The sequence below is a fragment of the Eretmochelys imbricata genome, chromosome 16 (genome assembly GCF_965152235.1).
Source record: "Eretmochelys imbricata isolate rEreImb1 chromosome 16, rEreImb1.hap1, whole genome shotgun sequence".
NCBI lineage: Eukaryota > Metazoa > Chordata > Testudines > Cheloniidae > Eretmochelys > Eretmochelys imbricata.
In genome coordinates this window covers 8,411,550-8,439,362 of record NC_135587.1, presented here as the reverse complement: position 1 = coordinate 8,439,362, position 27,813 = coordinate 8,411,550, and the positions used below count along the sequence as shown (strand labels likewise).

Sequence of the window (27,813 nt, the reverse complement as noted above, 5' to 3'; positions counted from 1 at the left end):
CCTCGCACCTCTGATGGACAAAGCTGTGCCAGCAGAAGCCTATAGCACAGAGCCAGCCTTAAAGAAGATATGGAGCTGAACTTCCCTCTTCAGGCTCTAGACCCCGCTCGCTAATGGGAACCACCTCAGCACTTGAGTCACCGGGGCAGGGAATGTTGGGAACAAGGACATAGTTGCCAAAATGGGCACAGGTTGTCAGTGAAAGGTTGAGACAATGTATTTGTTCACCTACACAATTTATGCGTATGAATCAATGTGGACATAACAAAATGCTTGTTGTTATGGATATCAGAGAAGCCCAAGGTTTTATTCTGAGCCAAAAGTCAATTGCCACTTTCAGACAGTTTGTAATCTACAGCTAATTTATGCCCCCTTGCCCCCAAAGAGAAATCCTTTACTGCACTGGGATACTTACAGTATCCCTCCTCTGCAGCTATCCAGCTTTCTAAAAGACAGATACCTCCACAGGCTTTATATTATAGGGCTTCAATCAGGCCCTACAATTCAACTCTCATATACACTCACACACACACAGTGGTTGCATGCAGATATCCAAGAGCTGTATTTGGTACCACACAAGGTTGTATCGATCCAAGAACTAGTGACAAATATCCCCCATACCATTAGAGTAAAACCCGTCAATTCTGGTGGCAGGCCTTTACACCGCAAGTTTTAAAGACACACCCAGCAAAAGTCAAATCACAGACACTGGAGCGTCATCTATTTTTAGTTGGGCATCAAAGTAAATTCAGGATTTTGTCTGCCTTGAAGAGCATCTCTGTGATCAGACATCAGTTCATCGGCTTTCAGACCCCAGAAACAAATAGGAAATAAGGGAAGTGCAAGCACAGACGCACAATTATACACACACAAATCTGCTGACTGGAGGCAGTTAAATCCTTTGTACATTTCTTCTCTAAGCACTTTTCACTTCCACACAAAAGTTAGAGAAGCCACACGAGAGATGATTATCTTTCACAGCAATCCTATAACAGGGCAAGAGGTCATGGAATGGCCTGACACAGACAGATTTGCATTAAAAAAAAGAGATTAAGACTGAAAACAGTGGGGGATTGAGTCTCCCCCATTCTCAGTGAGTGCACAGCAACTTTTGAGTATCTTGCCCTCCAAGTTTAATAAATAATAATTAAATGAAAGATTTAAATACCAGCGTCTAACACAAAGAGCCCAGTTGCCACTTTTCTTCCCAGCCATCATCTGATCACTTTTCTGGTCTCTGTTTCTTCAGCCTCGGCCGCCTTCTTTTGGTCACTGATCAAATCCATTCTGCACCGCCCCCTTTACTATAGCCCTCTTCCACATCCTCTACTCTCCTTTTTCTCCCCACCTGCTCTCCTACAACTCTCCCAAAAATCACACCAGTTCTCATTGAACCTATGAGAGCCAGCATCACTTTCTACCAAGAAATGGTTGATCCCCCCACAACTGCCTGCAAAATACTTTAGATGTCTCTCTGCCAGAGAAGTTACACTGCAATACACCAACTACATTTGGATTCTTCCCCTCCACCCACTTCCAAAATCTTCCCCACCACCATGGAAAAGTAAACATGAACAAACAGACTGAACCCCAGAACAGAACATCCCCTAGATCAGGGGGACCTCAGGATCCCGATATGAACTTAGCCTCCCTCTCCATTAAAGGATATGAATTTCCAAGTGGTAGCCAACCGTAAGAAGAGTTACTCCTTCAAGCAAGGGAGCCACTAAATCCTCTCTCCTGCTTAGCAACAGACTTTTATGCTGCAAAGACTATAAGGTACAGTACTGCCCACTCTTATTTGCTTATTCTCCTGTTTATCCCCTGCAGCGGTCATGCCCCAGTGCCACATTTGGCAGCATATCAGATGCTGGCCACTAGCCCTGAGACACTCAGGTCTACATTACACTTGCCCAATGATGCACTAAACACCACAGATGGCTCCTGTTCTCATGTTTCCATCAGCAAAGAGGAATTTAACAGCAAAGCTTTGCCCACAGGTGCGGCTGAGGGAGGGGAGGGAGGAAGGAGTGCACTACAGACCAAGACATACGGCGCAATCTTGAGAATAATTATTTACACAGCATTTCTGATCCACCAGTGAACTAGCCAGAGGGGCAGAAATCCCTTTTTGCACCACATCTCAGCAGACAGACTGCCACAGAGCTAGGGTGCTCTCATCCCACACATAGCTGAAGTGGATTTTTAAACTGGGAAGTAGCAAACAGTCAGCCTGGTAGACTGACACAGAATTACATTGTTCATTGCATTCATGTACAGGAATATGCAGTAGTGAGTGTTAAGCCAGCAAAGCAATGCCAGAGTCATTTGAATAGCTAGCCGGGTTTTGAATGCATGGGGAGAGGGGTCTAGGGTGGAGGAGGGGCATCGGTGCTTGGGTACTTCCCCTGAACAGGACACTTGCACACTTCTACACAGTAAACATCTTTGCTGTGTCCCTGACCTGCATTTTGCAAAAAGGACCCACTGCTTGACGGTCACATCCAGAACGATTTTATAGAGGTGCTATTTGGGGTGACCCACGAGCTTTGTCGTCATCTGTCCATATTCCAAATCCACTCTTACTGGCGTTCCTGACCACTTGCATCAGTGGGGCCCTGTCTTTGACAGCACGCTGCTTCAGGTGCCATCTTTTCAACATCATTTTACCATGTTCAGCAGAGCCAGCCAGGACCTGCTCCCTAGTGTGGATTCAGGTTAGTATCTTTCACTTCCATTTAGCTGGCCCAGGTGGACCTTCAGCTCACTCCCGTGGGGATCTGGGCCACATAAATGAGAGATAGAGATAACCAGCTGTTATTTAACCACAAGTTTTTCCCCTAGCATGGGTGCAGGTTAAGTTAGCTAAGCCCACCATCCTTTCCTAATCTAGACAAGCCCATAGACAAGCCAGGGGAAGAAAGATGGTCTTGGTGTTATAGCACTGAATGACAGTTTCAATTCTCAGTTCTAAAAAAATCAACTCTTTGTGACCTGGATTTCTGTGCCTCAGTTTTGCGATCTATAAAATGGGGCTATAATACCTATAAGAAGGATAAATACCCAGTGGGTGATCAGATAGCCCCATCGCTGCCGGTATTTAGAACCTGGATAAAGAGTTAACATGTATACACACACATTTTAGGCCTGATGTATTTGAGACTTTTATACCTTAACATTTCACTTAGTAGAGCCATGACTCTAGTAATCTGGACAGCTAAATAAGTGCGTGTGGAACACAGAGAGGAATTTTCAGAGCTGCTTTTAGAAACACCTTTAGTTTCTTCATCCTTGAGTCTGTCTCTGGTGGCGATGTGGGAGTCAGGGCTGTTCTTTTAACGATATTTTCCAGGAGGAGCTCAGTTTGATAATGGAAAATAGAACTGAAACAATCTGCTTTGCCATTGGAAATCAGAACGTTTCAAAGTTGTTGAAAGGTTAAAAAAAGCACTTCTACAACTGAAGCAAGTGGTCAAATAAATTTAAAAAAATTGAACACACTGTTGTAGCGTTTTCCTTACAACTCTGAAGCCATCTTCCCCTGTGCTAAAGCAGAGTCTTCCAATTTGACTCAGTCTCCAGTGGTCAAGATGGCAGCTTCCTGTTCTTTAGCAGGTCAGAGTTAGTATTTAAGACTTCATTGCGGGATATTCCTGCCCACATGCTCAGGGTCTAGCTGATTGCCATATTGGCGTCAGGAAGGAATTTTCCCCCAGGGCAGACTGGCAGAGGTCCTGGGGGTTTTTCGCCTTCCTCTGCAGTGTAGGGCACAGGTCACTTGTTGGAGGATTCTCTGCACTTTGAGTCTTTAAACCATTAGTTGAGGACTTCAATAGCTCAGACATAGGTTAGGGGTTAGTTATAGGAGTGAGTGGGTGGGTGAAATTCTGTGGCCTGCATTGTGCAGGAGGTCAGACGATGATCATAATGGTCCCTTCTGAGCTTAAAGTCTATGATTCCTTCAGGGAGACCTCTGACTAAACACAGATATCTCTAGTTATGGAGTTGGCACCGAAAGGTGTGCAGACCAGAGAAATGTGGTTTGATCTTAAAGGTGCAGGTGTGTTGGTATCCGAGTCCTTCTTTCAAAGGACATGCTTGAGGTTTCTAATGTGTTGGGCAAGGCAGAATGACCAAGATACTCCTGTGCTGGCCCATTGTGGCACCAGACAGCATCTGAGAGCCAGAGTATATGAGCCACAACATGAAGTAGGCTCAGGTTGGTGTATTTTTTTGGGCAAAGATGGTGGGATCTCAGCCTTGACTAGAGCTCCTAGACAACACCACCACAACTAACTGGATTCCCCACTGGCAGCAGCCCATTGAGAAGTCCCCTTCCTACAGTGGGCATACAGCAACCTCATTGCTGTTAGCCAGAGAGAGCAAACAGAAGAGGCTGTAAACCTCAGGGCGCAAACTACAACCCCCAACTCAGCTGCTTAGACTTGTTGAGACACTAGTCTCCCACAAGCACAATAAATAAGACATTAGCCAAGTCAATAGGGAGGATGTACAGGAATGAATCAGACAGCCTGCGTTTGCCCGGCAGCTGCCACTGGCCCTTCATGCAGACTTCACATTTGGACACATTCAGACTCCAGCCAGGGGACGGGATCACACCAAATCCTGGAGTCTAAAAATATGCAGACTCCCGCCCTGGAGAGCAGAGCCAGACGTGCGGATCTGCAAGGGCTCATGCAAGCTGTCAGAGGGAAACTGGGCCATGGACAGCCTCCCTTGGCATTGCCACAGCCAGAGGGGACATAACGCTGCTCGTGAGCCACTGAGTCAACCAGGACACCTCTGCCTAGAGCAGATGATCATGCCTAAGGCCAGCTCTGCATGCAATTAAAAATAAAACTTCGTCAGCTACCACTTCCCAACAAGTTTTACAGAAACCCTGCTCAGGTCCCATTACAGCCCATGGCTCACTGCTGCACTACCAAACCCACTATGCAAGTACTGAAAGGACAGGGGCTGGTGGAAACATCTTCCTGTCTTTGTTGCTAAAGCTTATTCATGCAAGACTCCAAAATTTCCTAGGCTCAAGTCTGCATAGGTTGCTACAGCAGGGCGGGGGGAACTTTTCCAAAATGAAGAAAAAAAGAGATCCTACAACAGATCTCGAGCTGTCAATGGGGTTAAAGAAAACCCTAACTGAAGGCAAAGTGAGGAAAAATGGAAGGGGGGGGTGGGGTTGGAGGAAGAGAAGAGACACTCTCCAGAAAGTCTGATTGCCTGTGGCTGCCCCACATGCAAACAGCAGTCAGTAGCCTGGTGTAACCATAGTTACCTCACAGCTGGCCCATAATGCATCCAGGCTAGTTGGACTAGCTCAGCAGAATCCTGGGATACTCAGCTCGCTGCCCTATTATTGGGAGCAGGTTCTCGGGAAGAGCGAGAGAAAAGTCAGTCTGTATGCTTGGGGGGGCCGGAGAGAAGCAGGAGAGAGAAATTAGATGTCGCATGCTGAAAGTAGTAATTAGCTTTTCCTAAGGAGAATAGGTATAAACCACCACCAGCAACGAGCCTCTAACTAGTTCTGTACAATAGCTTTCAGAAGCCAGAAAAACCAAGGTCCAATGGGAGAGGTGTTTTAAATCGAGACAGGCATACTTGCTTCCACAGCAATGGTGTTTGCCAGACAAGGTCAACAGAACAAGGTCCTGGCCCAGAAGGACTAAATCTAAATACTTGGAAACAGTCCCAAGAATCCGAGACAGAGGCAATGAGAGCAGAAGACGGGGAAGGGAGAGACTCAGCCTTAGGGGAAGCAAGAAATAATAATTTGCACTTCTGTAGCACCAGGGCTATCAGAGCACTTTGGAAGCAATAATGAAGACAGGGAAGATGCTAATATCTATTTTACAAAAAAGGAGAAAACAGGTACAGACAAAAGTTGCTCACCCTAAAAGTCACACAGGAAGCCTGTGGCAGAGCAAAGATAGAACCAAGATCACCTATCCCCAACCACCCCCATGCCATGAACCATCCCTTGCTTATACAGTGAAGCCCTGTTTACGCGAAGGAAATTCTCTAAGGTAACTTTCCATCACTATCAGGTCAGTTCCATGGGTATCTGCAGGTGGAGCTGAACTAGCATTAGCAATGATGGGAAGGGGTTTAAGTCTTTTTAAAAAGACAGTTTTAGAAAGTTTCCCCCCTAGCATAGACTGGGCCTCAGAGTTTGGAAGTTTTCAGAGGAAGATTCCAGTCTAAGTCAGGCTTCACAACTGGCAGAATTCCGGCAAACTAACAATACAGGATTTGCCGAATCTGCTACGAAGAGTTTTTCAATGGCCAGATTTGCAAACATGGTACCACAGTGCTCTCCCTCCACTACAGCCGGAGTGCCTGGCACAGACATCATACAGCCTAGCGCCTCATAGTCCCCTGACCCTCCCATCCCCACTGTCTGAGAAAGGAGAGGGAGAACTCAGGCTAAGTTACCACCTCAGCTGGCCTGCTTGTCGTTTTCATTAGTCACAGTCCAACTGGACCCAAGAGAAAATGTAGAAATCCCACTTTCAACCACACTCTGGAGCATGAGTGCTTCACAAAGGAGCTGCTTCTCAGATCACAGCACAACTTGGGGGGAAGACGCGTAGACTGAAGAGTGTGAGAAATGGAAGAGTCAGAGGATCACTTGGACCCACCTCTGCTGGGCTTTGCCTCCAAGCTACTCAGGTTGTCATCTCTCTTTGCCCTCATGTTTGAGTAAGCATTGAGTCAGAGCTGTGGCAGCGTATTTTGTGAACCAAGTGGTTAGGGGTGCTTTTTTTTTTTTTTGAGGGGGGGGGAAGGGGTGAGGGGAAGGAGAATATTCAGCGGGAGAGAACGAACACTCTCTACAAGGTACCTGTACATGATCTCTTTCCCCACTCCCCCAACCTGGTCCTTTACAGTCAATAATTCTATGGAGAGAGAGACACCAAGACCTCTTCAAACAGCTCTCGCCGAGCACCTTCCATATGAGAAACAGGGTCTTAACATAAATCAGAATCAGTTACGTTTAACACGCGGTGCTGAGAATGCAGATTTTAGGGCAAGCATCTATATGGCCCTATCTCCCCAGACACACACTACAGTGACAGCAGAGTTCAACCGTTACACTTGCTTGTGTTTCAAACATCCTCCACTATGGTTTGGCCTCTGTAAACACAGTCCTACCAAGTTAGGACCAAGCACATAACACATTCTCCAACCTAGCTAAAGACAACTTAGGCATGGCTGTGGACTTAACTCACTTCAGTCCTATTCACACAAGCTGGGACAAACTAGAAACAGGCCAGAACCCAGATATTCAACTTCACACTTCAGATCTTAAACTATAAGGAAGAGATCTAGTGGGGGGGGGGGGGGAGAAATGGGTGGAAGGGCAGTTGATCCCACATTAGTTTACTGTAGGAACAAGCGTTGGAGACAGGGTACTGGAGTAGGTGGACCCTGGAGCAGACCACACCTGACAATTCCTACGTGCCAAACCCTGGCAATTCCCCAAATTTTATGGGGAAGTTCAGACTGCTTGTACCAAGTCCCATCTCCAGTAAAATCACAGCTGAGCTTTAGGTCAACACCACATGTCTGGTTTAGGGTTTTACACCAGGGCCAGTGCCCGCTGCATGCAATCAACACGGTCGTCAGAGCCATGCCAGCAGCAAGGGAATTTGAGCAATTGTTAAGAAGGGGGTCTAAGCAACAGCTCCCCAAACCAGGGGTGGGGGGCAACACACAGACACTTACTTTGACCAGATGGATCTCACACCTGAAACTGGTCGATGTTTCACCCCTGGTTACCCCGGACAGGGAGACTGTTGCTAGAAGCCTGCTAGCACCCACCATGCGTAAACAGTCCCTTACCAAGGCTATTCTGCCCCCGCATGCACAGACCCTGAGCAGAGAAAGTTTCGTTCCCGCTGCCCATGAGCCAAGGAAGAAACTCCCGCATCCCCGCGCCCTCCCTGGAGCCGAGGATGGGGGAAGGTGGGGAAATAGGAGTCACACTCCTGCTGAAGCCCCCAGGAGGTAGAAATGAAACACAACAGACAACACAATCGAAGCCCTGCTAGCAAGGGAATGAGCGGGACGGTCCAAAAGGCTGCCCCCCCATCCTCGGCATAACGGAGCTCCGTGAAAATCAGGCTCTTGAAAGTCATAAATAACGAAACTCCCAGTAAAAAGGTGGGTGGCTGGTGGGCGGGCGGGCGGGCGGCGGGGGGGGGGGGTTCAACAAGGTGATACTGAACTCAACCTCTGAAGTGCAAGGGCGGATAGACCAGGAGGAGCCAGCAGGCGCCGCGGCCGGGAATCTCCCAGCCCTGGGGAGCGGGGGCCCTGCACCCGGAAATGCAATGCGCGAGGAGAGTGGAATGGCACTGCGGCGGGGAAGCTCGCAGCCCAAGGAGGGCTCTTTTGGGAGGGGGGAGGAGAGGGAGGAGGGGCCCTGCCGCCCGGGGATGCGGGGGGGAGGGGCACTGCGGCGGGGAAGCTCGCAGCCCGAGGAGAGCACTGGGGGGGGGGGGGCGCCGCCCGGGGATGCGGGGGGGAGAGGCACTGCGGCGGGGAAGCTCGCAGCCCGGCCATGCGGGGCTCACCGCGGTACGGCAGGCTCCCGGAGAGGCGCACGGTGACGGTGCCGGCCAGCGGCTCCCCGGGGCTGTAGACGACGCGGCTCTCGCTCAGGCGGATCTCGAACAGCTGCAGCTTCCCCATGGCCGGGCTGCGTCCCTGGCCGGCTGGCGGGAGGCTCTACCTGCTGCTAGTGACGCGCCGGCCGGGAATGTCCCTGCCTCTTAAAGGGCCAGCGCCGCCCCCGCCCCCGCCCGGGGCGGGGGGATGCCTAGGAGGTGTGTCCCGCACCCGCGCACCCCATCCCCGCACCCTGCAGCTAGAGGAGGAGGAGGGACCCCGGCCTCGCGGTCTGATGCCCTGAGATCTGGATCCAGGCAGGAAGAAAGCCTGCTTCCCAGCACGGGCCTGTTTGTGTCTCTCTCTGCCCGTCTGTCTCACGGAGATAAAACCAATCGCCTGCAGCGGCTATGGGCAAAGGAACTGTGATCCAAATGCACCATTTCCTACCCTCCATCGTAATGAAAGGGGGAAACGGGATGGGCAGGTGCCCCTGACAGATAAGCGCCATCTGCCCTTTATTTCCTTGCGGTGCAGGGGGTCGCCCTACTCGTGGGGAGGATGATGAAGAATCCAGCCTTCCTCAGCTGGGAGGGGTGGGACGCACCTTGCACCCGAGGTGCCAGGTTGTGAGACTGCTCTGGCCTCAGAACCTCCCTCCCTCCCTGCCCCCGTCTCCAACCCTCTTGTATGTGCTGAGCAAGTCAATGCAGTCAAAATACCATTTATTTAGCAATTAACTGGTGTGACTTTAGTGCTGGTGAAAGGCTCCTCCTGGAGACTCAGGCCTGGGTGAGGACAGGCAGGTTGTGGACACTGGAAGAATTAATAAGCCCTGTTTATCCACAGAACGGGGATGGTATAGACAGCAGCCCTGCAAGCTTTCGCCCACACTGCTCCTTTCCTCAACTTAGGCTTTTAACAGGTTTCAGAGTAGCAGCCCTGTTAGTCTGTATCCGTAAAAAGAAAAGGAGGACTTGTGGCACCTTAGAGACTAACAAATTTATTAGAGCATAAGCTTTTGTGAGCTACAGCTCACTTCATCAGATGCATACAGGGGAAAATATAGTGGGGAGATTTTATATACACAGAGAACATGACACAATGGGTTTTACCATACACACTGTAACAAGAGTGATCAGGAAAGGTGAGCTATTACCAGCAGGAGAGCCCGGGGGACCTTTTGTAGTGATAATCAAGGTTTTAACTGCAAATTAATTCCAATTCAGCAGTCTCTCCTTGGAGGGTTTTTGAAGTTTTTTTGTTGAAAAATTGCCACTTTTAGGTCTGTAATCGAGTGACCAAAGAGACTGAAGTGTTCTCCGACTGGTTTTTGAATGTTATAATTCTTGACGTCTGATTTCTGTCCATTTATTCTTTTACGTAGAGACTGTCCAGTTTGACCAATGTACATGGCAGAGGGGCATTGCTGGCACATATCACATTGGTAGATGTGCAGGTGAACGAGCCTCTGATAGTGTGGCTGATGTGATTAGGCCCTATGATGGTGTCCCCTGAATAGATATGTGGACACAGTTGGCAACGGGCTTTGTTGCAAGGATACGTTCCTGGGTTAGTGGTTCTGTTGTGTGGTTGCTGGTGAGTATTTGCTTCAGGTTGGGGGGCTGTCTGTAAGCAAGTACTGGCCTGTCTCCCAAGATCTGTGAGAGTGATGGGTCGTCCTTCAGGATAGGTTGTAGATCCTTGATGATGCATTGGAGAGGTTTTACTTGGGGGCTGAAGGTGACGGCTAGTGGCGTTCTGTTATTTTCTTTGTTGGACCTGTCCTGTAGTAGGTAACTTCTGGGTACTCTTCTGGCTCTGTCAAAAAGTGGCAATTCTTCAACAAAAAAACTTCAAAAACAGACTTCAACAAGAGACTGCTGAATTGGAATAAATTTGCAAACTGGATACAATTAACTTAGGCTTGAATAAAGACTGGGAGTGGATGTGTCATTACACAAAGTAAAACTATTTCCCCTTGTTTATTTCCCCTCCTACTGTCCTTGTAAACTGCTGGAAATGGCCCACCTTGGTTGTCACTACAAAAGGTTCCTCCACCCCCCCGGCTCTCCTGCTGGTAATAGCTCACCTTTCCTGATTACTCTTGTTACAGTGTGTATGGTAACACCCATTGTTTCATGTTCTCTATGTAAATAAAAATCTCCCCACTATATTTTCCACTGTATGCATCTGATGAAGTGAGCTGTAGCTCACGAAAGCTTATGCTCTAATAAATTTGTTAATCTCTAAGGTGCCACAAGTCCTCCTTTTCTTTTTAGACTTTTAAGAGACTCCAGTTGAAATGACCCATTATTCTGTCCTGGGTTTCTCTATGATGAGACTGCCAGTAAAGAGGGGGGCAAGAACTGTTAGTTGTAATGGTAGTTCCTGTGATGAGAATGGCTATCCAGTAGAAATTGACTTGAAACCCCAATTAATTTCACCTGGACCCCTTAGCAGCCATTAGCTGGGAAAGGGAACAGCTGTTGGTTACCACCAACCTGGCTGGATTCACACTGGTGATTAAGGCCTGGGCTCTGCAAGCACTTTTCTGAAAGTCTCCTAGCATTGGTACCGTCCCGCTAGCAGTAGCAAAAGTGGGAGTGCTCTGTCCCATTAATGATCCCATCCAAGGCACTTTACCAACGCTAGTAATTAAGCTTCACCACAACTCTTTGAAGTCAGTAGGCATAGAATGATAGGGTTATAAGAGAGCAAAGGTCATCTAGTGCCAAGAGACAAGATTTGTTGTGTCTAAACCATCCAAGACAGGTGAATCTCTAGCCTCCTTATGAAAACTTCCAGTGAAGGAGCGTCCACAACCTCCCTAGGCGTCTGTGCCATTGTCCTACTGTTCTTACAGTTAGGAAGTTTTTCCTGAGATGTAATCTAGATCTGCTCTGCTATAGCTTGAACCCATTGCCGCTTGCCCTCCCCTCTGTGGCAAGAGAGAACAACTTTTCTTCATCTTTTTTTATGGCAGCCTTTTGTGAAGACTGCTATTGTGTCCCCCCTTAATCTCCACTTTTCCAAACTAAAGATTACATCCCTTTCATCAACTTTGTCGCTCCCTCTGGATCCTTTCCAGTTTCTCTACATCCTTTCTATACATTGGTGACCAACCTGAACACAACAGTACTCCAGCTGAGGCCTAACCAGCGCTGAGTAGAGAGGTACAATCACTTCCCATGACTTGCATGCTATGCCTCTGTTAATGTAACCTAAAATTGCATTTGCATTTTTTGCAACAGTATTGCATTGCTGACTCATGTTGAGGTTGTGATCCACAACAACTCCTAGATTCTTCTCAGCAGTGCTGTCACCAAGTCAGTTATCCCCCATTCTGTATTTGTGTGCGTTTGTGTTTTCTTCCTTAAGTGTAGCACCTTATATTTGTCTTTATTGAATTTCATTTTGTGGTCTATGGCTTAGTTCTCCAATGTATCACCCTCTGAATTTTAGCTTTATCCTCCAAAGTATTGGCAACTCTCCCAGCTTTGTGTCATCTGAAAACTTGATCCATACATTCTCTATTCCTACATTCAGGTCATTAATAAAGATGTTAACAACACTGGACCCAGAACACATCCCTATGGAATCCCACTTGAGACCTCCCTCCAATCTGATATCATTATTATCCCCTCTTTACACAAGGGAAACTGACACAGAAAAGTGAAATGACATGCCCAAGGCCAAAGTGTGAATAAGTAGCAGAGCCAGGAATAGCACATAGGCACCCTATTCGCTGGTCTATCCATTAGGTATGCTCCCTATGCTGTAGTACAACTGCAAGCTGTAAATTTTATCTCTCTTTCTGGATAATGAGTATTTTTCTTATATGGATGGTTATGAAACCTCAGAATTGACTCTTTTGCCAGGAGCTACAAGGATCCATGGTTGCAGTTTGCTTAGCAATTTACGTAACATAACTATATGGACACAATGTCTTACACTTGAATGCCAACTCACTCACCATTCCCTACTCCTCACCTCTTGGTTGATTATGTTCTGCCAATGGGGTACGTATTTGTAGACTATTTACATACCTAATTATCTGCTCATCTGCAGCTACATGTATGCACTTAAAGTACAATTCTTATATAACAGCACATAAAGAAGCATGAGGCATGAAATTCACAGCTAGAGCTGGTGAAAAAAAGTATGTTATATTAACATTTTAATTAAATAATTTTTGTTTAATTTGAATTTTTTACAAAATTTTTTGACAAAAATGTCTAAACAAAAATTGTAGTTTAAAATAAAATGTTCTGAAATGTTTTCATGGGCGGGGAGGTATAATCCCACTTTCTTTTACTTTTTAAAAATCTCTCCCTTCCCCTCTTTTTTTCTGCTGAAAAAAGATTCATTAAAAAAGTATGAGGAAGCAGGATTCTCCCTGCAATTTTAAAACAAATGTTTTGTTTGGAAAGTTCATCAAAAGACTAAAAGTGTTGAGGAATATGAAATGTGTCCTGGAAAAATGTAACTGTTGTCAAAATCCCAGGTTAAAAAACAAATAACTGCATCTGTTCTCCTTTGGGACCAAAGACACCAGTCACTATCTGGGGAGCAAAGTGTAGCTGTATTTATGAAATAAAATAAGGATATCAATGTACACACACAAAGACCAGCAGTAAGTGCAAAATATTATTAGTATATTATAGAGCTATCTGTAAGGGGGAAGGTGTAATGGTTAAAGCATGGGAGTTTTCTTCCGAATCAGATCTAAGTCCCATTCCTTAGCCGTCTCTTCCTGTGTGACTTGGGCTGGTTGTGTCACCCCTCTGTTTCTCCATCTACAAACTGCGGATGGTAACACTTCCCTAGCCAAGGGAGAGTGTGAGGCTGAATTTGTGAGGCAACCAGTGACTTTAGTGAGAAGTTCTATAGAAATGTCCCTAAATAACTATGTAATGACTGAGAGGCACAGACACACAGGCCAGTTATGTGAACACATCAAGGTGAGGCAACACCTCTTTATCTTTAGTGCAATTGCAAATCACAGGACCATTTCCAGACGGTTTGTGGTGCCAGGGGTGTGCTGTGGGAGCAAGGCACGCAGTGTGGACTTCGCAAAAAGAAATGGAGTACTTGTGGCACCTTAGAGACTAACCAATTTATTTGAGCATGAACTTTCGTGAGCTGAGGAGCACTGTGCACAATTCCTTGGCCTGTTGTCTTTTCTAGGCAAGGTATTCACACTGGAGAGAAAGCCATGCAGCGTAATGAATGTCCCATAACGTCATAAGCCAGGCACCTGAGCTCCAGCCATGGTGGGAGAAAAAAAAAATACTCATCTAGACAAAACCAAGGGAGCCAAAGCATACAGCTGGGCTGAGTCAGGCCCCTGGATTTATATCAAAAAGAAGATCAAGAGGTGACTTGACTATACTGTCTAAGCACCTTCACGGGTACTAACAGGGCTCTTTAATCAAGCGAAGAAGGGCATAACAAGAACCAATGACAGGAAACTGAAGCCTCATCTGAAAACATGCACCCCTCAAGCCAGCTAAGGTCTGGATCTTTTCTACTTCTGTTGCAGCCGTTAGTAGATGAAGTAGCAAATACCAGGGTCATCCAGGTGAAGTCACACCACGGGTTTATTTATATACTGGTATTAAAACATTTCCCTTGCCATTTTCTGTCCTCAGCACACCGTAACATCTTAGCTGATTTGTGACCACCACACTCCATTGTCATTATTTATTTATGATAGCACCACTCCTGGCCTAGGACCCCACTGTGCGAAGCACAGTCCAAAAATATAACCAAATCAAGCAGATGTCTTTATTGAGCTATTTGCTATGACTCTGAGGTTGCCGCTAATCCCTGACCTATCTGTTTATTATTTGTACTCCCCCAGCACCTAGGAACCCCAGCCACCGAGAAGGACCCATTCATAGACTCACAGAGTTTAAAGCCAGAAGGGACCATTAGATCGTCTAGTCTGACCTCCTGTCTAGCACAGGCCTTTACATTTCATACCTTTACTCCTGTGTTGATCCCAATAACTTGTGTTCAACTAACGCACCTTCCAGAAAGGCAGCCAGCCTTGATCAAGAGATGGGGAAGCCACCACTTCCCTTGGGAGTTTGTTCCCAGGGTTAATGACTCCCATCGTTAAAAATCTGTGCTCGTTTCTCATGTGAATTTGTCTGGCTTCAGCTTCCAGCCAATAGTTTTGTTCTGCCTCTCTCTGTTAGACTAAAGAGCCCTTTAATACTCAGTATATTCTCCCTGTGAAGGTCCCTATACGCTATTATCAATTCAGCTCTCAAGCTATGCTGCTGTAGTGCTTCAGCGAAGATGGTTGATGCTGATGGTTGTCCCATTGGTTTAGATATTCCACCTCCCCAAATGGCAGAAGCTAGGTTGACGGGAGAAGTCTCCTGTCAGCCTAGTGCTGTCTATAATTTAGATCAGTTTAACTGCGTTGCTCAGGAGTGTGGATTTTTAACACCCTTGAGCGATGTAGTTATACGGACCTGATTTCCTAATGTAGACCAGGCCTAAGTATGAGACAAGAGTCAAGGGGTGGATACAGACAGTCGGAAGGGGGATGTCAAGGTTCCTTCCCCACTCTGAAATCTAGGGTACAGATGTGGGGACCTGCATGAAAACCTCCTAAGCTTACTTTTACCAGCTTAAGTTAAAACTTCCCCAAGGTACAAACTATTTTACCTTTTGCCCTTGTACTTTATCGCTGCCACCACCAAACGTCTAACAGGTATATAATAGGGAAAGAGCCCGTTTGGAAATGTCTTTCCCCCAAAAATCCTCCCAAACCTTACACCCCCTTTCCTGGGGAAGGTTTGATAAAAATCCTCACCAATTTGCATAGGTGAACACAGACCCAAACCCTTGGATCTTAAGAACAATGAAAAAGCAATCAGGTTCTTAAAAGAAGAATTTTAATAGAAGAAAAAGTAAAAGAATCACCTCTGTAAAACCAGGATGGTAAATACCTTACAGGGTAATTAGAGTCAAAACATAGAGAATCCCTCTAGGCAAAACCTTAAGTTACAAAAAGACACAAAAACAGGAATATCCATTCCATTCAGCACAACTTATTTTACCAGCCATTTAAACAAAACAGAATCTAACGCATATCTAGGTAGATTATTTACTAAGTTCTAAGACTCCATTCCTGTTCTGTCCCCAGCAAAAGCATCACACAGACTGAGAGAGAGAGTTTGTTTCTCCTTCCCTCCAGCTTTTGAAAGTATCTTGTCCCCTCATTGGTCATTTTGGTGAGGTGCCAGCGAGGTTATCCTAGCTTCTTAACCCTTTACAGGTGAAAGGGTTTTTCCTCTGGCCAGGAGGGATTTAAAGGTGTTGACTCTTCCCTTTATATTTATGACAGGGGAAAACAAGGAAACCATGAAACAAAGTTGGTTAACATGGTAGGCAATGGTTATAAAACACCAGCTGCCTAACAGTTGTCAGGTTTTTTGTAGGCATGCCAAAGGAGAGTTTGAAGAAGGGAATCAGTGCCTATGAAAAACAGAAATTATTCCTTCCATTGGGCATATCATTTAGAGGAAAATTCCAGCCATTCCATGAACATATTAGGTGCCTTATAGGTGCTCAATATTACTGTTTACTAACATTTCAGAATAAAGTGATCTTGGATCAAAGCCAATAGAACGAGCTCTGACAAAGTTAACCTTGAATGTTCCAAGATAAAGGTGAAATTTACTCTGTCCGTGGAGATAGCCATGGTCCTTTGAAAAGACTGACCTGAGATGGAAAGAATCTCTCTCCTATTGATTTTGCTGGTGGACCCATTCCATTTTGAGTGCAACATCCTGGTACGTTTCAACATGTAGTTAAGAGGGTGTATGTGCGCTCACATGTTTATGCGTGTACATGGATGTGCATGCTCATCCGTTCATGCATGTGTGTGTGCAGATGTCTACATCCATGCATGAGTTCATGGTGTTCCTGTATCTGGGCATGCATGCTCTTATAGGCAGATGGTGATTCGTTATTTACCTCCATGGAACCCCTGAACTGCTTCTCTCATGCAGACCAGCCCTCACCCTAACGGAGAGCCTCCCCACTCCCTGCTAGTCACCTCCTTCCTTTTAATTCAAACTCCAAAGGAGCAAAGAGAACCGGGGAGGATCACTGTTAGCAAGCCAAGGACTCAGCTGGGCCAGTCCCATTACTCTGCACTTGCTTACCTCACAGGGGTGCTGTAAGCGTGAACAGGTTAATGCCTTGACAGCACCTTGAGATCCTCTGTTGAAAAGAAGCACTAGGGATGTGTACGGTAGGGTTATGATCATGCTAATTTGGTTAGCTGGATTTCTGCTCTCCTCCCTGGTGGGATGTTTCTCTGTGTGACTTTGGCATTGAAATACAGAGAGAGGGACAAAGGTGAGATGGGAAATCTTTCTTCCCTCCCTATGCAGTTCAGAGGCTCAGCCCCAAGCATAGTGGAAGTTACAGTTTATCTGTCTTCATCTACAAGCCCTGCAAGAAGTAGGTCTCCTTCAGTCCAAGCTCTCATTGAAATCAATGGGCCTTTGCCTGAATTAAAATGGAAGGACAGACTCTGATACCATTATTCCCACTGAGTAACTTTGGGGCCTTGTCTTCACTGCAAACAAAGATGTGTTCTCAACTGAAGTTAGCCAACTTCAATCCAAACTCTAGAGAAGCCAAGGCAGCAGCTGCAGCTCCAACACAAGGTTTTTTAAATTGAAGTCTCTTGGGGAGCACACAGACCGATTACTTGAAGCTGGTGTACTTGGTCACAGCCTTGGTACCTTCAGACACAGCGTGCTCAGCCAACTCCCCAGGCAGCAGCAGGCGCATGGCGGTCGGGATCTCCCGAGAGGTGATGGTCAAGTGCTTGTTATAATGTGCCAAGCGGGACACCTCCCCAGCACTGCGCTCAAAGATGTCATTGACAAAGGATTCAGAGCAGCAGCCGTGTTAGTCTGTATTCGCAAAAAGAACAGGAGGACTTGTAGCACCTTAGAGACGAACAAATTTATTTGAGCATAAGCTTTCGTGAGCTACAGCTCACTTCATCAGATGCTTATGCTCAAATAAATTTGTTCGTCTCTAAGGTGCCACAAGTCCTCCTTTTCTATTGACAAAGGAATTCATGATGCCCATGGCCTTAGAAGAGAGACTGGTGTCAGGGTGAACCTGCTTCAGCACCTTGTACATGTAGATGGAGTAACTCCTTCCTGGTCTTGAGGCGCTTCTTATCCCCTTTCTTCTGGGCCTTAGTCACCGCTTTCTTGGAGCCCTTCTTGGGTGCAGGGGCAGATTTTGCCGGCTCAGGCATCTCAATCGCTACTCACACAGCACAGAACAGGAACAGCAACGCCCAGCCAAAGACTACAGGTCAGACTGGAGCTCAACTTGACCCACTAACTTGGCTGAAAACTGCAACTGCCTTGTCTTGTCTAGGATCCCAGCTGGGATTAGCCAAACTGAGCCGAGAACACACCCCTCGTTCCCTGCAGGTGTAATCTTCAGCTCAGGCAGACACACGTGCGCTCGCTGTGGTCAGCCAGCATGCCAAGAATACTAGTTCAACCATGGTGGTGTGAGCAGTGGGATAGGCTAGCTGCCTGGAGCAGGATCCTGTCTGAAATGCTAAGTACATACCTGGGTCGGCTAGCCCCTCCCACCATCTGTGCAACACTGCCATTTCCAGCGTGCTAGCGTGCTCAAAACCAGCATGGGCACATCCACCCGAGCGGGAAATCACCCCTCCAACTCCAGTATAGACGCACCCACTGTGCAGACAAGGCCCCGGTGTGGGAGTCATCCCATCAACCCCAGTGGGACCAGTTGTGCAGCAAGGTGCCACTCAGTGTGAGCAAGGACATCAGAATCTGGCTCTGAGCAGAGTGGTCAGGATTTGAACAAATCTGCCCAATTGTGCAGCCTTTATGCACGGTGGGGTGAAATTCACACACTTGCAAAAGGCCAGTACAAGGGATTATGCTCTACTTACGTCCTATTTTGAGGGCTTAAGTGGGGTGTTGGCCCTCAGCACAGGGGTGAACTTCACCCATAGATGATCCCCTACTCACACAAGTGGTTCATCTGGGACTGCTCCTGTGAGTAAGTGCTCCGCAGGGTGAGACTTGCACAATTGGCCCAAAATTAACAAAAAGAAGCTAATTTAAAAGTCAATTACGTCTATTCCTCCCCACCCACCAAGATTGAAATACCTATTGAAACCTACAACAAACAGCGCTCAAGGTTGACTGTTTTCTCCATTGGAGAGAAACTCTTTCCATCTCAGTTCAGCCTTTCTCCCTGAAAGGAGGATGCTCTAGAGGTTCAGGAGCTTGCCTTCAACATGGGAAACCGGGATTTAATTCCCTGAGCTACTACAGACTTCCAGTGTGACCCTGGGCAAGTCACGTGGTCTCACTGTGCTCAGTTCCCCAGCTGTGAAATAGGGAGGAGGTACATCCCTATCACTCGGGTGCTGTGAGGCTAAATATAATGATGAATGCAAGGTGCTCAGGTGTTATGGTAAGGATGGCCAGATGAGTACCTAATATAAATAGAGAGACACGGCTGCCTCCCTCAAGTCATCGCCACAGATACCTGCAGTTTGTATTTATATTCTGTCCCCTGCAGTACTGGCTCCTACCTTCTTCTCTTTTCTGCTTTATGCCCTTTCTGAACCCCCTTCGTTTTAGTGTTGGGCCAGGGGGTTCCACTTGTTTTCCCAGCACAATTAATCCCCCTATTCCCTACCATCACTTTCACCAACTCAGAAGCAACACCTTGGTTCTCAGCAATTTATCTGTCCCTCCCAGAATCCAGACTAAAAATCGATCTCCAGCCCTAACAAGCATGTTCAGGTTGCTCTTCTCACCGTTCCCTGGTACACACTTACAACAAGCCAGACTCACCAGTGCCTTGGGCATGACATAAAAGCAACGCCCTGGCAGCTCATGGTCATTAAAAGGTCTACCCTCAGCACGTACTGTAAGAATCTTACACCCAGGACATGCTGGCCCTGATGGGGCCTAGTCTTCCTTGCACAGCTCTGGTGACACAAAGCAGCCAGAAACCCAGCTTAGCTGGCTACCTAGGCCTGGGGTGTCCCCTTCTGTTTGAAGAATGGCTTAGATGGTGTAGGGCCAGACTATCTCCTGAGCCCCCAAGCATAAGGGTGTGGCCAGGGGAAAGGGGACACAGTTGCACCCTAGTGATAACTGACTGCCAGACCATCTCCTCGGGGCCACAGGCAGCTCCGAGGCCAATCTAAATATGGACCCAAGATCGGCAAAGCTGCGTGTGGTGCCCAGGAAAGGGTTAATTTCTCAAACAAAGCTGCTTTCAGAAGCTGGAAGAAACCCTGTTCTGCCTTCAGGGCAGGATCAGCCAATGAACATTTCTCCTCCTGATGTAATGCTTCTAGATTAGAGTCTTGCTGGGGGGGTCTGATGAGTTCACAGATCTTCCTCCCCCGCTGAGCATTTCAGCTCAGAGCCCCAGAGGAGCCTGAGATGGAAAACCCTGACTGGGCCCTGACTAGCTCATCCACCTGGCCACAGCAGGATGTTATCCCCCACAGGACAGTTATCATTTGATTTGATTTTACGTGAGGTAACATGAGAGATTAAAAGGTCATTGGAGTCTAGTTCAATTGGCCTCATCATGAGGCTGATGAGTAATGCCTGACGAACCTGTACAACTAGCAACCGGAGGTGCAATTAAAAAGTACGTCTTGCTATGACACAGGTGATAAATGCACCCACAGGTCTCATTACGTGGCTTAACCTGCACAGCTACTGCTTGCGGAGGTCTCTGGTCTAAAACAAGTAGCCAAGCTAGGCCCCGTCTACACTATAAAGTGCACCAGTGATTTTCCAACCGGCTTGGGACACCATCATCTGACCTGGTCACAATAAAAACGACAGACTTGTGTCCACAGCAGCTTTCTTCATGATGCCTTGCTGCGTTTGTAGCAGTGCATTGTGGGAAAATCAGGTCTCCCACAGTACCTTAGCAGGGGGCACATTGGCCAAGAAGGGCCACGCACAGAGAGCAATGCAGCCTGTGAGGTTGTACCGCAGAGATCTACAAGGCAGCAGGACCAGCCAAACGGGTTACACAGGGTTGTGGTACAATGAGTGGAACTGGAGGAAGAGGGTCAGGTTTCAGGAGGGATCAGGAATGCATGCTGGGCCATGCTCTTACGAGACAAACATGAGCCTTCCAGCATAACGCTGGCCTCTATGGATATGTCTACACAGCAAAGAAAAACCCACAGCTGGCCCGTGCCAGCCGACTCGAGCTCGCAGGGCTCAGGCTTGACCCTGTTTCATTGCTGTGTAGACTACAGGCCCGGGCTCGGACTGGAGCCCCAGCTGTGGGACCCTCCCACCCCGTATGAGCTCAGACGTCTACACAGCAATGAAACAGACCCACATTCTGAGCCCTGCAAGCCCAAGTCGGCTGACATGGTTGTTCTTTGCTGTGCAGGCATACCCTACGTATGCTCGGTAAAGAAATCTTCCCTGCAACTCTGTCTGCCCGTCGGATCACTTGTCAACAATGAAACCAGGAGAGTCCATCTCCGCTGAAAATGAATAGCATGCCCAACTGCCTACAGGACACAGCCACGTACCAGGCTTGGCCGTTGGCAGGGATGAAACACTGCAAGGCGCCATGGTTGCTGGCTGGGTATTCACCATGTTTTGTGTGTGTGTGTGTGTGTGTGTGTGTGTGTGTTCACAAACCGTGCTTAGAGAAAACTATGTCATTATGGTTTATTTTACCGTGACAAATGACCCACCAGAGCCTCTGGGTTTGGACTTGGATCTGAATCTAAATTTTGCCAAAGGTCAACCTATTGAGCTGAGAAGTTTTGATCCAAATCAGAGCTTCTGGGGGCCACATCCTCAGCTGGTGTAAATGGGCGTTCCTCTAATGAAGTCGGGAGTGACTCCCATGTACACCATCAGAGGATCTGGCCTCTCAGCATTCTGGTTCGAATCCTTTTCTAACAGTGACTCTATCTAGCGTACCTTCTCTACTGTGTCTGATCTGCCCACAACCCCAGCAAGTTCACTGTAGATCAGAACACTTCTGATTGACCTTCTACTGGGGTAACTGAAGCATGCAGCTTACTGTCTGTCAGTGATGGTCTAGATATCTTTGGTCCTGCCCCAGTACAGGCTGATGGATTAGATGATCTCTCAAGGTCCCATTTCGGTAATTCTATGGCAGCCATTGTTTGTTATTTTTTTAAAAAAGAATAACAACACATGCATTATCTGTGGGTTGTCTATTATAGTGGCTCTCAACCTTTCCAGAATACTGTACCCCTTTCCGGAGTCCAATTTGTCTTGGCTATCCCCAAGTTTCACCTCACAGAAAAACTACTTGTTTACAAAATCAGACCAAAAATTACAAAAGTGTCATAGCCCCACTGTTACTGACAAATTGCCGACTTTCTCATTTTGACCATAGAATTATAAAATAAATCAGTTGGAATATAAATACTGTACTTACATTTCAGTATATAGTATATAAAACAGTATAAACAAGTCACTGTCTGTATGCAATGTTTCAGAGTAACAGCCGTGTTAGTCTGTCTTTGCAAAAAGAAAAGGAGGACTTGTGGCACCTTAGAGACTAACCAATTTATTTGAGCATGAGCTTTTGTGAGCTACAGCTCACTTCATCGGATGCATACCGTGGAAACTGCAGTAGACATTATATACACACAGAGACCATGAAACAATACTATTACCAGCAGGACAGTGGGGTGGGAGGGGGTATTGTTTCATGGTCTCTGTGTGTATATAATGTCTACTGCAGTTTCCACGGTATGCATCCGATGAAGTGAGCTGTAGCTCACGAAAGCTCATGCTCAAATAAATTGGTTAGTCTCTAAGGTGCCACAAGTACTCCTTTTCTTTCTGTATGAAATGTTACTCGGGACTGACTTCGCTAGTGCTTTTCATGTAGCCAGGTGTAAAACTAGGCAAAGATCTAGATGAGTTGATGTACCCCTGGAAGAGTTCAGAGTACCCCTAGGAGTACACGTACCCCTGATTGAGAACCACTGATCTATTACCTTTTGCTCCAAGTCACTTTGCCTCATTAATAGAGTTAATGGAAATTGTAATCGCTGCCTCTGTTGTAAGTCAGGCCAGCACCATCTCTAAGCACGGCCTTAATGCACCATCCAGTTCTCCAGCCGAAAAGGTTCCTCCAGTGCTTCCCAGGGGCCCACGTGTCTTTCCTCCCTCATCCATGATGGCAGAAGCCTCCGATTCATTAATGCATAGACTGCTTGCAGTTTTATAAACTATGCAGATTACAAACTTTTGGCAGTTAAAGGTTGTTGAATTGGGGATCATGGCAAGAAACTGCAGCCTGGTTTAGGTCCCAGGTTGCAGAATGACTAAGAACCCCCTCCTTTAACAGCCCTTCCAGTGGATCTGTTCCTTGTTCAGCTGGATTCTAGTTGGGCTCAGTATTAAAGTGACTGGGCTGGACTTTTTCAGTAATGGGGCTGGATATTTTTAAGCAATCAGACCGTCTAATGTCAAGTAGGTTCTGCCTTGAGTTGCTCTGTGTTCTGCTCCTGCCAGTTCCATCCCCGTGTGTTCAGCGATGACTTCGCCATTTCCATGGTCCTGCCCCTTCTTGCTGTCCCCACAGGCTAGGCTAGTAAACTTCATGGAAGTTTTTCATCATTGTTACTGTCAAAGGTGGAAGCTCCAGGGCAGCCCAGATGAAAGCATCTTTACAGCCTTCGCAGAAGACAATGTGCAACGTGACTTATTCCTCACTCTAGTTGGCCGGCAAGGTGGTAAAAAGGCCTGCAGCTGAGATATGCCATAATTATTCATTGTTTGTATTACACGAGCACTTAGAGGCCACAACTCAGTTCAGGCCCCTAATGTGACAAACCCATTGGCTTTGTCTAGACTAAGATTTACAGGTGTGATGTTAGATCGTATTAGCTAGCTTAATCTAAGGCCTTTTAAAACACTAATCAAGACAAGGCGAGTTGTACGGCAGCCATAGATGCCGGCACTAATGGTGCTTGAAGTCGTTTCCGTTTCAGGGTCTACGGCAGGGGTCTCAAACTCAGATCACCACGAGGGCCACATGAGGGTACGTTGTCCCGAGGGCTGCATCACTGACACCTTTTCATTCAAAGATACAAAAGCCTCCCCCCACCCCGGCCCCCCCCACTCCACCCCTTCTATGAGGCCCCGCCCCTTCACTGCCCCCATTCCAACCCCTTCCCCAAAGTCCCCGCCCCTCCCTGCCCCTATTCCAACCGCTTCCTCCAATCCCCGCCCCGGCCCCGCCTCTTTGCTGCCTCCTCCCCTGAATGCGCTGCGTCCCCGCTCCTCCCCGCTCCCTCCCTCCGGGAAAGTCCTGGCGGTGGGAAGCGCTGGGAGGGAGGCGGAGGAGTGGGGATGCGGCGTGCTGGGGGGGGGCGGAGGCGGGGGAGCGGGGTGGGGGGTGAGGAGAGCTATGGCAGGCCGCAGGAAATAACTTGCGGCCTACCGGCTACGTGTTTGAGACCCCTAGTCTACAATTTGGTTCAATGGCTCTCAGCACCCCCAGGATACAAATTGTTCCAGAGCCTCTGACTGTAGCTGGTTGAATTCAATTAAAAGGTGGTGGTGGTGGGGGGGTTGCACAATACACCCTCTAATCTCTAAGGCAACACATAATAATATAGCAGTTGATCCCCTACTGGGAGACCAGAGCCGGAAAGAGGACTCACTATTAATTCCCTCTGCCTCTTAGATGCAAGAGCAAGGAATGGGGAAATAGCCACTTTAGCACTAGCTTTTCCACAGCACAGAATTCCTTATTTAACGCTTGCCAATGAAGTGAGCAAGCATCATTCTTCCCATGTCACCGATGGGAAAAGTGAGGCACGGAGCACTTAAGAGTCTGTACCGTAGTGAGTCAGTGCCATTGTGATTAGCACTCAGGAGGTTCCAGTGTCTAGATCCAGGCTCAATCTACCAGACCACGCCACTTCTGCCTGCAGTGACAAGTGCCGGACGTGGTCCTGGTGACTCAGCAGGTGATGTTCGTCCCCATGAGTCAGGACAGATAATGCCTGTACAGGGCTTTGAAGATGTCAAGTATTATGTAAGCATTAAGTACCGGCAGTAGCCAACCATTGGCCCAGTGCATATAATGTTAAGACATTGTGCTACTGGAAGCACTGGCTTTGGTCTGAGATTTAAACCAAAGTTCCTGAACACTTATGGGCATTGGACATCATGTGAGATTTTCTCACGAGAGCTGAGGTACTAGTCTCACCCTGCTAGCCAAATTCCAGGCAAGGTGACAACCTTTTGCATACCTGAAATTCCCCCTGCATCTTCACGGGAGGTGATGTTCCTTCATTCCTCTCCAAAAGAATTGCTCAGTGCTGTTATACACTGCTGTGTTCCACCCCAGGCATGGCTGCATTTCAGTGGCAAGAAAAATGCTGCTGATCTAGCACATCTGCGATGAAGTGGGCCTGTCCTTAATGTTTCCTCTGAATACTGTAGGGGTGCCTCAGTTTCCCCTGTGCATTTCTTAAGTCTCTAGGTGGTGGGATAAGGGGGTGTAATTGTTGCAGAGCACAGGGCCAGCTTACATAAATGTCCGACACTCTGTCTCCTGGCAACTGATGGCCTGGGCCCTTCCCCCCTGCAGGGTGAGAGCTAAAGGGTTGGAGAACAAAGGAATCAGGTGACCTCCTGGCCCGGGAGAGGGACCAAGCCCAGAGGAGGAGGGGCTGGAGGATGAGTCAGTTTGGGGTTGGCTGGGGACGAGGAGTGAAGTGCAGACGTGGTTGTCTGGCTCACTGCCCCCCAAAATGGACCCGGCTGAGGGGTCCTGTTCTCTGTACTTACAAGCTCTGTGTTAGACCGTGTTCCTGTCATCTAATAAACCTCTGTTTTACTGGCTGGCTGAGAGTCACGTCTGACTGCAAAGTTGGGGTGCAGGACCCTCTGGCTTCCCCAAGGCCCCTGCCTGGGCGGACTCGCTGTGGGAAGCACACGGAGGGGCAGAGGATGCTGAATGCTCCGAGGTCAGACCCAGGAAGATGGAAGCCATCTGAACTGTTTGCCCTGGAGACAGTCTGCTCACAGAGAGGAGACTTCCCCAGAGTCCTGCCTGGCTTTGTAGGGAGCAGTTCCAGAGCATTGACCAGGGACTCCATGACAACGTCTATCCTGTAAGCTGTTTTGAGAGTCTTTAGGATCAAAGGTGTTCTATCAAATAAAATATTCTTATCACAGACCTTTAAAGGCAGCACTAAGTTTACAAAGAGAGAGATCTGATTGTCAGTGGGCCTAGTTTGGAGCAGTTGCAATGCTCATTAACTCCAGCTGAAAGAAAGAGTCAGCCAAGCTGTACAGCCAGGAATATGGACAAAGAAGCTATTATTGACATTTTAGTTCAGGTCTTGACCCATTAAACCCTCTCCTGGCCAGAGGCTTTGACTAATGCTATTGTTAAATCTAGTGTCCTCTTTATAATTGAACTGAATTAAAGGGAATGGAATTCATAGTTATGAAAAGCACCTGAAATCTGAGGAAGTCGGAGACGTCTGTCCCGTACAGCACACACCCACCCCCAGCCACCCACCCCATATCATCTGATCATGTCCAGGTATGTTGCAAGGCAACATGGAAAAAAGGCTTGACTACCGCCCCCTGGTGGTCACACACAATACTACAACCTGCCTGTGTTTATGTCGCACTATCCAAAGACACCATTTCCAGGCCTGATGGGAGCGGTTTGTCTGACTTTCTGCATCTCACAGCACGCAGGTGACAGCGCTGAGTTACTGCCAAGTGTTTTGCAAATCTCACTCCTGCCAGGCAGCCTATGGGGTGCCCTTTGCTATAATAATTCAGTTCTTGAAGCAGTTACTTCGACTGAGTGGGATCAATGTGCATAGAGAATGACAAACTCCCTGCCCCAAGGGGCTTACAGTTTAAATGCTGGGTCATGTGTGCAGTGTTCCGCTGTCACCAATACACAGCGCAGGCTTCCCTCCAGCTAGGAAGCCCTTTCTGTTGCAAAACTAAATATCCCGGGGATAAATGGATTAAGTCACAGGGGGAAAGAAGTCTGAGATCTTGAATTTATAAAACCTGTAAAAGTTAAGTTTGCAAACCAGACTCCACAGATTTTCCCCCTCCCCATCTGTCCAAAATAAGGAGCCAGGTGTGACCAAGTGGACAGAATATTACACTTAGAGTCAGGAGACCTGGCTTCTGTCCCTAGTTCTGCAAGTGGCTTACTCAGGCCTAGCCTACAGTAGGAAAGGTTTGTGGGTGTATGTGGGGGTCATGAACTCCCAATGTGATGCTGTGGCCAAAAGGATTCAGTGACCATTGGCTGTATAAACAGAGGAATCTTGAGTGGGACTGGAGAGGTTATTTCGTACTGGGCACTGGTGTGACGGCTGCTGGAATCCTGTGGCCAGTTCTGGTGTCCACACTTGAAGGATGTTGGTAAACTGGAAAAGGTTCAGAGAAGAGCCATGAGGATTAGAGAAGCCTTATAGTGATAGACGGAGCACTGGAGTCTATTTAGAACAACAAAGAGCAGGTGGGCACAGTTTCAGCAGAATGGAACCGGCGTCCTCCATGGTCCACTCCAGCGGTGCCCAGTTAGGTCTCATGTCTCCAGCCATCACTTGTCTCTGGGTAACGAGCCTTCTCCCCACTCTCGTCCCACCTTGGGTTTTAAGGCTGCACCACTCTCCGCCTAACACTGCAATATCCCCAGCAAGCCCATCTGCCTAACGACCAGCATCCGTGCACTGCTTTCTCTGCAAGGTCTATGGGCACTGTATTGCCTGCAGTTACCTGTTATCACACAGCACTTCCCAGGGCAAGCACATTTATTCATAGGGCAAAAGCATTCCAGAGAAAACATATAAAAACAACAAACAGATTAAAACACACAACATACCGGCAGGTTTCAGACTTGCAGCCGTGTTAGTCTGTATCTGCAAAAAGAACAGGAGTACTTGTGGCACCTTAGAGACTAACAAATTTATTTGAGCATAAGCTTTCGCGGGCTACAGCCCAATTCATCGGATGCATGCAGTGGAAAATACAGTAGGACGATTTTCTATACACAGAGAACATGAAACAATGGGTGTTATCATACACACTACAACGAAAGTGA

The 27,813-nt window shown here is 47.5% G+C and overlaps 1 protein-coding gene and 1 pseudogene across 2 annotated transcripts in view; both read right to left on the bottom strand.

Moving 5' to 3' along the window:
* ARRDC1 (arrestin domain containing 1) overlaps positions 1-8,939 on the bottom strand; it is a 66,436-nt gene extending 57,497 nt beyond the window's left edge. Inside the window, exon 1 of one of the 2 annotated variants that reach the window (XM_077835822.1) lies at positions 8,595-8,939. In XM_077835822.1, the coding sequence (XP_077691948.1) occupies positions 8,595-8,712 (118 nt within the window). In that variant the 5' untranslated portion in view covers positions 8,713-8,939. The remainder of the gene's footprint in view (positions 1-8,594) is intronic. The other variant, XM_077835821.1, reaches the window with a different exon arrangement.
* Positions 8,940-17,367: 8,428 nt separating this feature from the next.
* Positions 17,368-17,935, bottom strand: LOC144276076 (histone H2B 8-like; annotated as a pseudogene).
* Between the last annotated feature and the right edge of the window lie 9,878 nt (positions 17,936-27,813).